The sequence below is a fragment of the Caloenas nicobarica genome, chromosome 8, assembly GCF_036013445.1.
Source record: "Caloenas nicobarica isolate bCalNic1 chromosome 8, bCalNic1.hap1, whole genome shotgun sequence".
Taxonomy (NCBI): Eukaryota; Metazoa; Chordata; class Aves; order Columbiformes; family Columbidae; genus Caloenas; species Caloenas nicobarica.
Window position 1 is genome coordinate 21,208,147 of NC_088252.1, and position 12,035 is coordinate 21,220,181.

The 12,035-nt window shown below is 39.2% G+C and overlaps 1 protein-coding gene across 5 annotated transcripts in view; it reads left to right on the plus strand.

Moving 5' to 3' along the window:
- The window catches only part of ABCC5 (ATP binding cassette subfamily C member 5), a 46,404-nt gene that overhangs the window by 19,811 nt on the left and 14,558 nt on the right, over window positions 1-12,035 (plus strand). For 3 of the 5 annotated variants that reach the window (XM_065639679.1, XM_065639680.1, XM_065639681.1), the window contains exons 6-17: window positions 545-778; window positions 891-1,064; window positions 2,374-2,521; window positions 3,026-3,174; window positions 3,802-3,909; window positions 5,568-5,918; window positions 7,371-7,442; window positions 7,572-7,696; window positions 8,279-8,351; window positions 8,910-9,113; window positions 9,776-9,919; window positions 11,676-11,778. In XM_065639679.1, the coding sequence (XP_065495751.1) occupies window positions 545-778; window positions 891-1,064; window positions 2,374-2,521; window positions 3,026-3,174; window positions 3,802-3,909; window positions 5,568-5,918; window positions 7,371-7,442; window positions 7,572-7,696; window positions 8,279-8,351; window positions 8,910-9,113; window positions 9,776-9,919; window positions 11,676-11,778 (1,885 nt within the window). Of the gene's footprint in view, window positions 1-33; window positions 211-544; window positions 779-890; window positions 1,065-2,373; window positions 2,522-3,025; window positions 3,175-3,801; window positions 3,910-5,567; window positions 5,919-7,370; window positions 7,443-7,571; window positions 7,697-8,278; window positions 8,352-8,909; window positions 9,114-9,775; window positions 9,920-11,675; window positions 11,779-12,035 lie in introns of those variants that run through there. The other 2 variants (XM_065639684.1, XM_065639682.1) reach the window with 2 other exon arrangements.

The window sequence follows — 12,035 nt, forward strand, 5'->3', positions numbered from 1 at the left end:
CTTTACTATTAAACTGCTGATGTTTATTTCCAGGAATGTTTTGCAAATGTCCTTCTCACTCTTCCCCTCTACAACTGTAGGTACATTGTTCCTTTTTATCAAATAAGCACGTTTGAAGCAAACCAAAGATAAAATAAAAAAGGTCTTAATGTCACATAAAGGAATGTTTCTTAATGTGCGCAGATGTATAAGTAGTGACTATATTTTAAAACTCTTCTATATGATAATGCATTGCTTTCAGCTAATTGACAGATTTATGTTAAGTTAGAAGACACGGAGGATTAGAAGCGTGCTGCGAGGAATATGGTTCCAAATTAAACTCTCTTTACCTACTAAATTCGACTCAGTGCTTGGCTCTCAGCAGGGCTTTGTGTTACAGTACTCCTTGTATTGACACCTTTTACTTCTAGAAAGAAGATGCTTTCTATTTCAAACGGCTCTTTTAAAAGCAAAGTAGCCTACTTATTTCTAACTTAACATAAAGTTGTTGCGTGGTCTTCTGGGATGGTGGGGTGTTCATGCAAGCTTGCATTTCTTCCTGTAGGCGTTCGTTGTGAAACATCTTTTGGAGTATACCCAACAGAGTGAGTCCAACCTGCAGTACAGCTTGTTTTTAGTTTTTGGCATCTTTATGACGGAAGTAGTGCGATCTTGGTCCCTTGCGCTAACCTGGGCTTTGAATTACCGCACGGGGGTTAGACTGCGTGGAGCTATCTTGACAATGGCGTTCAAGAAAATTCTTAAACTGAAGAACATCAAGGAGAAGTCTCTTGGAGAGGTAAGCTGCAGCATCATGTTGGAAATTGCAGTGTGAAAAGGGACATGCAATATATTCTTTTGAGAATGAGCTGTGCCTTAAATCTAAATAATCTGTTATGTGTATTTTTCAGCTCATAAATGTGTGTTCCAATGATGGTCAAAGGATGTTTGAAGCTGCAGCAGTTGGCAGTTTGTTGGCTGGGGGCCCTATTGTGGCCATTTTAGGAATGGTTTATAATGTGATTATTCTGGGTCCAACAGGCTTCTTAGGCTCTGCTGTCTTCATCCTTTTCTACCCAGCAATGGTGAGTTGGAAAGAGTTAAGACTTGCTTCATTTTATTAGGTCAGACATATGTATAGTTCTGAATAGGTGCTGAAATGTGCTAAGTTTAGCCCATTTATGGCATTGCATGTTATCAAAGGTGTTTCTAAAGATGCTGTATGAAGCAGAAATTTGAGCAGGAAGTTCAAAACGATAAAATTAGCAAGTGGAAATAGGAAAGCTGATAGATTTGACTGAGATAAATATGCATAGCTAATTTAAACTGCAAAATGTTCAAGTGCTTGTGGTTGAGGTTGGAAAGACAGTCTCTAGTTTGTGTATAGGTGTTGCATGAGCATATTGGTCTTGACTTCAACAAAAGGTGTTGAAAAGTACCACATCTGGGAGAGGGTGTTCTTGATTAGTTACTCCTGTCTCTACTTCTGCTTAGATGTGAAATAGGCTAGTTCAAGCCAAAAATCTTCTTGCCTCTAAAATGTCCTGTAAGGCTACTGAAGATTTGTCACCATGTTCATAATATACATTTTAAAAAAACACGGAGGCTGAATACTGTAAGGTCTACTTTGGTCCAATTTATCTGGCCAACAGTAAGGATTAAAATAATGGGAATTATACTTTAATAAAATAAGAGAGGATGAGGAGTGAAATTTGATAATCTTTTCCAGTTCTTCTCAGCAATCCTTCTCTATTGGTGGAGACATCAAACGAGATTGCGGGAGTATGAAGGAGGGCAAAGAGCTGAAAGCTTCCTAAAGTAGTGTGTTGGTTTTGAATTTCAGACCAGGAATGGGATGAGTATAAGAGCAGCAGATACTTAGAAACACATGAACAATTATGTATTTTTAGATTGGTTTAGTAAAAGTTTTAAAGCTCTTTGCCACGTTCATAGCACTGGCATATGGTAGAAATTGATCTGGCTGTGCAAAGGCCAGCTTGCTCTTTTGCCTTATGGCACCAGGTTAAAAGTTTGGCTAATATGGGTTCTCATGTTTGTTTGCCATGAGGGTCAACTTAGTGTGTCTCTAGGTTAATGTGTTTGAAGTCTTTGTGCTTGACAAACCTGGTACTATTCAGTGTTGGTAAAAGCCCAAACTTATTTTCACAAATTTTACTTTTGTTGAAACTTGCTATCATGAGCTAGCGCTCAATGCAGATGGGGTGGGAGGATGTGAACAGTGTTTCCAGTTTTCCTTTTATGTTAGAACAGCCACCTTGCCCCATCCCTGAATCCCTTTTCCAGTTTCAAAATTGGCTTTCTCTGCTAATGAGGAGTTGAAAGTTCTTGTTCTGAGTTGCCATTAACGTTGCACGGTGTTGCCTTTTGTTTCAGATGTTTGTATCGCGCCTCACAGCTTATTTCAGAAGAAAATGTGTATCCACAACAGATGAGCGTGTGCAGAAGATGAACGAAGTTCTTAATTACATCAAGTTCATTAAAATGTACGCCTGGGTCAAACCATTTTCTCAGAATGTTCAAAGTGAGTTCACACAATCTGTAAATGTTTCCTTTTGTGCAGATGCCCCATTGCTTAGTACCCTGGTGCATCCTCCTAGCTGAGGACCACAGATGTTGATGTATGTGCTGTGTAATAACAATTTCATCCTCTGGGCTTCCTGTTCATTATGCATTACAGGTTGGACAAACGGACTTGCTTCTAAAATTTCACATTCTGGCATAATGATGTTTGTGGCTTGGCACTAATCTTAAGTTTTTAAATTTTATTCCATTTTTTAACATTTATTAAATGCGCTGGCTGCTCGATTTTAAATTAAGTAAAAAGACCTCTTCTTGTGGAGATTTACAGACTATTATAGTTTGTTCCTGTGTAACTGCAATCTTTATAAGAAGGTCTATAACGGGATAAATGCTGAAGCATAAATAGTCCTTTCTTACTCAGTGTTGGTAGTGCTATGGTAGTGTCTGTTGTGTATGTACCCACGGAATCATACTTCAAACATGGTGCCCCTGTTTATATTTCTAGAAATTCGTGAGGAAGAACGTAAAATCTTAGAGCGCGCAGGCTACTTCCAGAGCATCACTGTGGGGGTGGCTCCCATAGTTGTGGTCATTGCCAGCGTGGTGACCTTTTCTGTCCATATGATCCTTGGCTATGATCTTACAGCAGCTCAGGTAACTTACTGTAATGTTGAAAATATTCTTTGAAATATTGCCGCAGTAGTTTTTTCTGCTAAGCTCTTCAGCATGTTCTGTGCTTTGTGGCTGTGCCTGTGTGGCCAGGCTGTGTCCTTGCTCACAGAAGGGACACCTGGTGGGTGTGACAACTGCACATGTAGTCTTTTATTTTGCATAGAAAGCTCTCAGTGCTGTTTCAGCCCTGACCTTCCCCAGAATGGGTTTTGAGCTGAATGTAAACCAGCACTCCTGTTTGCTGTTCAGATAGGAAATTGAGATTACTGGATGTTTTTGGTTTATGATGTGCTTGGATGCAAACAGCACAAATCTGTCTTAAAACAGGATTTTCTTCACAAGTAATAGGCTAATGCAGAATATACTAGTTGCTGCTTTCAGTAGACCTACAGATGCTGAAGATGCCTGTCTTGGTCTGTTATAAAGCACTGGAGAAAGAGTTGAGTAGATCTGCTGTTTGAGAATATGTTGAATATTTAAATGGTTATTCTTGGACTATGGGCCTTTTCTATGGCTTTAAACTGCTGCTGTGACAATTCAGCTTTTAGAAGGTCAGAGTTGTTAGTATGTTGCATCCAAGTGTGATCCTCTTTTGTGTCTCATTCTTAGGCATTCACAGTCGTCACTGTCTTTAATTCAATGACTTTTGCTCTAAAAGTGACACCTTTCTCGGTGAAGTCTCTGTCTGAGGCATCTGTTTCTGTTGACAGATTTAAGGTAAGCAGTCATTTGACCTTTTAGTTTTATGTGTGGAATTCTGCAAAACAGATACAAATCTAATGAAGGAATAGTAGAAGTTAAAGGTAATACTGCTGTGGGAAGGAAAATATTCTTGTTTAATGATTTTAGGATTTTCGTGTTGGCCACTGAAAGAGAGAGAATACAGGACTGAATGGCTCACAGTGTAATAATTCTTAAACTCCCTTTAAAGACCATCTGCATGGAAAGACAGTGCAATGTGTCTGCAACGAAATTTCATGTTTTGCTAATGAAACTCTTTTTGGAGATGTCATGTATTAGGTAGGCAGCTTTGCAGAAACTGGTAGAGTTTTATTTGTAGTAATGAAAAACGGGTTTTGTATTTCCAGACCAGATTAAGTGGCTGAAACTCCACTATATGAATAAAATACAGTTGTGATCTGATGAAACAGAACCTATGGCAGGAAGTTAAAACCCTCATAACAAACAATCCTTTCTCATCCTTCAGTCCATGTGAAGTGAACGCTTTAGTATGAACTCAGAGGACAGGCCTTTATTTTGTCTCCTTTCCTGAAGACAATAGTACATTGCACACTGCAAAAATTTCCAGACAGGATTCCACAAACATAGACCAGTGTACAGATTCTCTGTAATATATTCATGAAACAAACCTGGTTGTGGGAAGAATGGAATCTGCAGAATGGGTTTGAGATCGCATTGCTTTTGAGCATTTTTGTTTCTTCTGCTGAGTCACCCCAAGTCAGGCTTTCTTAAATCCAAATGCACCCAAGGGAGTTTTGGGGGGGAGGAGTAGGAGAAAGGGAGATTGTGGTATCTCCCAGTTTCACTTTAAACAATGTAATCTGCACAGGGAGTGTAACACAAGGTGGGGATACTCTTAACAACACAGTAAAAATGTAACTGACTTTTTGGCTCTGTAAAGGAGTGTGAGCTTTCTTATGTATGGTTTGGGCACAGCAATTGCAAGAGTAAATAAGGCTGAGAACTGGGAGGTCTTTAACAGCATAAGGCTTCTTAGTTCAAAACATGAATTATGTAAGTGGAAAACATTTTGTCTTGTAATTAAACTGTGAAAAATCTCTTCCTAATCTGTTGTTTGTAAGTACCGATGGATGTGGTGGAAAACATGATACAGCGGACTTAATGGCTTCCTTCTTATTGTCAAGCAACCTCAGACAGGTCAGCTAAATTTGTGTGAGATTATTTTTCCCAGCAGAAAAATTGAGGGGTAAAGGCTGAAGTTAAAAGTCATTCCATCTCCTACCTAATGAGTTGATGTGTAGGACAAGTCAGTCACTTTCCTTCATGGTGACCTCTCTTTTCCAGCCCAGGTGTTCTAATCCCATATGTTATATCTGGAAATCAGAGAGCTGCATTTGCAAACAGTATTAAATGAATAAGCCTCTCTCATATTGCATCCAGAGTATTGCAGTTCTGTAAGAGTCTTGGTGTATCTAAGTGCTTCCACCACATCCAGGAATGCCCCGGCCACTTAGCAGGCCTGGAGTTAGTTTACACTAATGAGCTACCTTTTGCTCTTCAGCTTCCTCCTACTATATAGCCTGATGTGTTTTGCTGCGTGAGTGTGCCGTAGGCTTGTCTCCCAGTCTTGATCAGGTGTCTCATCTTTACACCTCTCTCACAACTCCTATCAGAGTTTATTTCTAATGGAAGAGGTTCATATGATAAAGAAAAAACCAGCCAATCCTCACACCGCGATAGAGGTGAAAAATGCTACCTTGGCTTGGGACTTCTCCCACGCCAGCGTCCAGAGCTCACCAAAGTTGACCCCCAAAGTGAAAAAAGACAAGAAAGTCAGCAAAGGCAAGAAAGAGAAAATGAAGCTACAGAATGAGGGACAGCAAGCTGTGCTGGCAGAGCAGAAGGGCCATCTTCTAGTGGACAATGATGACCATCCTAGCCCTGAAGAGGAGAACAAAATCATCCACCTGGTTAACCTTCGGCTTCAGAGGACTCTCTACAACATTGACTTGGAGATAGAAAAGGTAAGAGAAGAAAGGAGGAAATCTGAGCTTTCAAAAGGCCTCATCTTTAGCTGTCTCTTGGAATAAGTGAGCTGTGTATTTTTGCATGAAATGAAGCAATATTGCTTTTGTGCACTCCTGTAATATCCATGGCAACTGTCATACCCAGGATGCAGTGTCTGATCTTGGTGTAAACAGCTGTGCCATTTTAGCAAACTAGATCTTTGCAAACAACCTATGAAACAACTGCAGGTTGTAGAGGTTTCACATCTGATGGATGATTTTGCTGTTTGTAGCGCTCAGTACAGTATATGAGTCATTGAACTTAAGAAATCAGCAGGACAACAGGGTTATCAGTGGGGTATTGGTGTATGATGTTTTCCTGCAGCCGTTTGATAACTTTGCCATGTTTCGGCTATGTTCTGGGTGGATGTTTTAGGTGATTAGGTGTTCTAATGGAGCATAACAGTGCTTTTCATTGAAGAATGTGTAGTTTTCTTCTCTGACAATTTTTGTGCAGTAGAAGTACACAGATTTTCAAGAATTTAGAAGGAGTTGGAGTCCTCATTCCAAGATAGGTAAAAGCATGTAAAATCTCAAAGAAAAAGCATTGAACTGTATACATGACATCTACAAATACAACAGTTTTGCAGTTCGGCACTTGGATGCTATAGTAATGGAGATACATGCATTTATCAAGATATTTATGGTTAAATTGTCTCTTGTAGTCATATGAGTAGAGGGATAGTTTAAGCTATTTTAAACTATAAAAACCTATACTTTAATCTTTTGAAAAAGTTGCATATAGTTTAAAAAATAGCCTTGAAAAAGGAGTACACAGTTACTTGAAAATGTAAAGGCCAATTTACTATCAGAAGTTGTAAATGAGAGGAGGACAGCAATGTGTTTCACAAATGGCTATACCTTTTTTATCTACCTCTTTTTACAAAAGGAACAAAAATAGTTTTGAATTAATTGTTTAATGTGGGTATCAACTTACCTGTTTTACCACGGAGAAATGCTTCAAAGTGACTGGATTCTAGCTGTTTCTTGGTACGTGTTCCTTAGAAAGCTACATCCCATAGGCAAGCAGTTTTACTGGACATGCATATTCTGGTTTTTCTTTCCTTTATATATTTCCTTATCACCCTGAAAAGCATCTTGGTGGATTCTGTTCAGGCAGACCTTGGTGCATTTTGCTGAGTGTAAAAGACCCAATCAAAGGGGAACTGATCTTAAAGTACGTTCATTTTTCACTTGTGCAGCTGGTTCAGTTTTAGTCCACTGTGGCATAGTATTCACTCTTTATTATTTGAGAGTTAAAATATTGACTGTCTTGCTTTTTTCTGTCTGTGTCTTTTTTCAGCTGTCAGTAATGTCCAGCTGTCCCCTCTGAGATACTCAAGGTAGTCCCAATTCTGAAAGGGATAGAGAATATGATAAATGAGTACCACAATTTCTTTTTCTGTTTAGGGAAAACTTGTCGGAATTTGTGGCAGTGTGGGGAGTGGAAAAACTTCACTTATCTCAGCAATTTTAGGACAGGTGAGAAATTCTGTTTTGACTACTTCCGCTCTTCTCTTTCCTATCTTCTATTTCACTTATTTGTACTCTCTAGAAAAAAAAGTCTATGCTATGGGATAGCATAATTTCACAGTTTATCTTTAATTTCAGATGACCCTGTTGGAAGGTAGCATTGCAGTAAGTGGAACATTTGCATATGTGGCCCAGCAGGCCTGGATTCTCAATGCTACCCTTCGGGACAACATTCTTTTTGGCAAGGAATATGATGAAGAAAGGTTTGTCAGAACTGTTTGCTGATTTTCATGAAAGCTTAGTAATTTTTGGCCCGAATGCGGGAAAATTTAATGCAGAGCACGCCGCAGCTAAAGCCTATGTATCCCTTTAGAGCCTGTCTTTAAGACTCCTTCAAGTCTCATTTAAGAGCCTGCCTCTCCTGCATGTGGTCTCTGTGCTGACACTGTCAGTGCCACCGTCCTTGCTCTGCACAGCGAGGGCTGTTCCTTCTGCTGCAGTCCTGGCTGAGCTCTGCTTTGAGCAGCACTCGAGGGGCATTTGCTCTTGCTGTCCTGGCCCTGCCACCTTAAAACACAACAACTGCTGTTTGCAATGCACTGGCACCTTCCATGGCCCTTCTCTCTGCCAGCTGTCCCTGGAAAGAAATTGCCTCCTTACCCTCACAGGACTTCAGAAGTAGGTGATTATTATCCTCAGTTTCCTCCTGGGAATCCAAGGCAGATCGTCTGTTTTAGGCTGCTGGAATGTCTGTCCGCTATTAATGTAGAAAGCAAGATAATGCTGTGGTAGCTAGATACTTGGGAAAAAACCCTGTTCTTACTGCTTATCTAATTGTTCTTCAGATACAATACGGTGTTGAATGATTGCTGTCTAAGGCCTGACCTAGCCATCCTTCCAAATGGGGATCTGACAGAGGTATACATTTTACTTATAGCAACCTAAGTAGTAGATGAAGAAAAGTATAGTTTTGGTTTTGCAGACTAGCCTGAAGTGAGGAAAACTTTAGTGTGGTATGTGTGTGAGCCAGGCTGTGGAATGCACCTCCTTGTTTATCAGTGCAGGCCCTGGGCTATTAAGAGCTGTGCCGTGGTTTTCACTCATATGTTGGCAGTTTGGGGGTTTTTAATTGTGTTGTAAATTTAGCTGCCTTAATAGAACCTATTTGAACTTGATTTAAAACAGCTAAGAAAAGAGCATGCCTATGTTAATTAAAAAAAAAGTAAAATAAGCAAAAAAGTACTGCCACATTTCAAGCATATTAACCTTGAGTTTGAATGTAAAAATATATTTCACAAGGAAGTGGACACCTAAACTATAGAATTTATATATGTATTAAAACAATATACAATATTATGGGGTGTGTATATACATGTAAATAAAATATTATCTGCTTCATTCTGGTCAACTCTTGAGCTCTGAATATCTGTGGTGCATGGTGCCATAGAATAAAAGAATGGGTGTGTGTCTGTGCAGATTGGTGAACGAGGGGCCAACCTGAGCGGAGGGCAGCGTCAGAGAATCAGCCTGGCTCGAGCCCTGTACAGTGACAGGAGCATTTACATCCTCGATGATCCCCTTAGTGCCTTAGATGCTCATGTTGGAAATCACATTTTTAACAGTGCAATAAGGAAGCACCTGAAGTCAAAGACTGTCCTTTTCATCACTCATCAGCTTCAGGTACTTCATCTCTCATATTTTCTTAGACTTTCTTGAAATGTTGTTTAGTCAGTTGCCCTCATACTGGAAATTTTTATACCCTGACCTGTTACAGCACATCCCTGTCTGTCTATAGGATGCATGGTTTACATTTACAAACTAGTTTGCGAATATGCATCGAATACAATCTAGTTCTTTATTTGATACCAGTGCTGCTTGGTGTCTGATCAGGTCTGTTAACACTTGGCTAAAGAAAATTTACCAGAGAAATAAGTGGTTTTGAACAACATATTTTTGCTAACTTGCTATAAAGCTAGTTCATCACATCAGAAAACACTTAGATTTGGTGTCAGTAAATCAGAATTTATGTATTCTGAGATTTTTTTTGCCATCTGTATATAGAAATATTAATAGTTAGTATATCAGCATTTGCAGTGTTTAAGTATCCTGAATTGTCTTCCATAAGATTGTTTTTTGAGAGAATGTAAAAACTTTTTATTTGTGTAAAGTAAGAGTAATCATGGTGCTCTAGTCAATGCAGGACCTTTAAAAATCAGATGTCTTTTATCTAGGAAGAGGTGTATGTTGTGAAAATATCTATAAATTACTGAAAAGGATGGTGTGGGAGTGTTTGATTATCTGACATAATGATGGAGGCTTGTTCTTACTGCCATTTTCTCCAGTATCTTGTTGACTGTGATGAAGTGATCTTCATGAAAGAAGGCTGCATCACTGAGCGAGGAAGTCATGAGGAACTGATGAATTTAAATGGGGACTACGCTACTATTTTTAACAACCTACAGCTGGGAGAGACACCACATATTGAGGTGCTTGGGTTTTTTTTATTTTAAAGTGCTATGAATGTTGACTTTACTGATGAGATGAACCAAATGACGTGGTTGGAAGGCTGGAAAATGGCTTCACGTGTTTGTGTGATGATATGACCGATAGATTTCCTGGCTGTGCTCCATTAACGCTTTGTATTTGCGGTCACAGTTCACATTTGAGGAATGTGTAGTGGAAGGGACTCTGCCAATAAGCTCACAAGTTGAATGTGAAAGTAATGAACCATCTCCTCTGGTGATGCTCAGAGCAGGAATCTTGTTGTCTCTTGTATTGTACACCTCACTTAATTTACCTCCAAATCAGCACAGGACCAACCTTTGAAAACATTCTTACTGGTTTGTTACTTCTTTTACACGTAGCGTGTGACTGAGGCACAGCAAAAGTGACACAACATGACAGTATTTTAGAATTATAACTGAAAATGTTTGGGGGGGATTTGAGGAACTAATTGTTGCTTGACACTGCTTCTGTTATGAAACAATAGCTGTAAATGCAAATTTGGATTTGTGCTCTAGTATTTTAGTCAGTGGAAAATCCGTGAATCTAGAAAATAATAACATTCACTAGGACATGCATTTGAACTTTTAGCAAATTATTTTTTCCCACCTTTCTCCTGTTCGTTTCCTGAACTTATTCTTTGGAGTAAGCTACTTTGCTCCTTTTTATTTCATGATGTTTTACTTCTCTAAGTTTTGTGTGCATTTTCTCTTAGTGAGAGGAAATTAAAAAGCACATCAGCATTTATTGTTTATAGAGACGAGAAGCTCCTTATTCACAAGTTGCAGGCATTTGAAAAAATAAGTTTCCGAAAAGGCAGCTTTGTGATAAGTACACAGATGTAGAAGGTGCTTGGTGAAATTTTCTCCTGGGAGATGTTAGTGAAAGGAGCAACAGGCTATAATGCATTACTCTGCATATCCTTTCTGAGGCATGAAGATTATAGTTCTGCCGCTTTTAAGATTAATGTGATGACTGTTAACATGAGATTCTACAGTCCATGTGCATGGCCGACCTTCACTATCTCTCTGTGAACACTTGCTCATGGAAGGAGCATTCATTTGCAATTTCTATGGGATAAGAATAAATGAATGGTAAAGTTAGATCCTCTGTGGTTTGACATGTGTGAGATGTCTCTTCTCATGTAGAGTGTGGGAAGATGAGCCTGAAGATGGTGTGTAGGGGGCTTCAGTTAATGTAGGCTGTTTCTGAAGAGATAGTAACTTCGTTTAGGGGAAGATGACTGGGTTTAGAACAGTAATTGTGTGTGCAGTTTAGTTTTTTGGACATTTGATTTCTAGGAGACCAAGTTAACCTGACTTCATCCTTAGATATGTTTCACCAGAGCTCTCCTGAGTGAAGTACTAAGGTCTTTGGGGAAAAAGAGCCTCTTAATGAAATTGTGAGTTGTTTTTACAAGGGACAGAGGGATTGAATCTTCATCTCAGTAGCAGGGGTGAAATTCCTCTACCATGTATGCTCATAGTGTCCCTGATTCTAGAAATTAACCTTGCACACTCCAATACACACTGGTAGCAGTTCAGATTAATAAAGGAGGAGAATTTAATCCACCAGAGTTGGCAGTCATCTGTAATAACAGCAAAGTTAATATCCTCAATGTGAATGCTAAGCATTGAAAGCCTTTGTCCTTAGGAGGCAGCTTATAAAAAGTTTGTGTTCAGATATGAAAATGTCAAAGCAAATTACTCTGGTATGTTTAGTGTTATTGTTTTCCTGCAGATTAATATAAAGAAGAACACAAACAGTTCACTGAAAAGACCCCAGGATAAAAGTACCAAAACAGGGTCTGTGAAGAAGGAGAAAGTTGTAAAGAAGGAAGAGGGTAACTATTTAATCAGATTTCTGGCTGTAATTATTTTATATACCAATAAGCTCAAAACATTTTCTTTCAAAGTGTATTATGAATGTACCTCTCAGGTTTTAAAAGGTGTTTCAAGTCCTGGTCACTCAGTGTGGTTGGCAAGACACATGCAGTGGGCAAAAGACATCCATTAATTCATTAAATATTGGTGCCTGCACAGTGTTTCTAAGTTCCGTGAGGTTGCCGCTGGTCAGATGCCGTCAGCTCAAAGGAGCTTG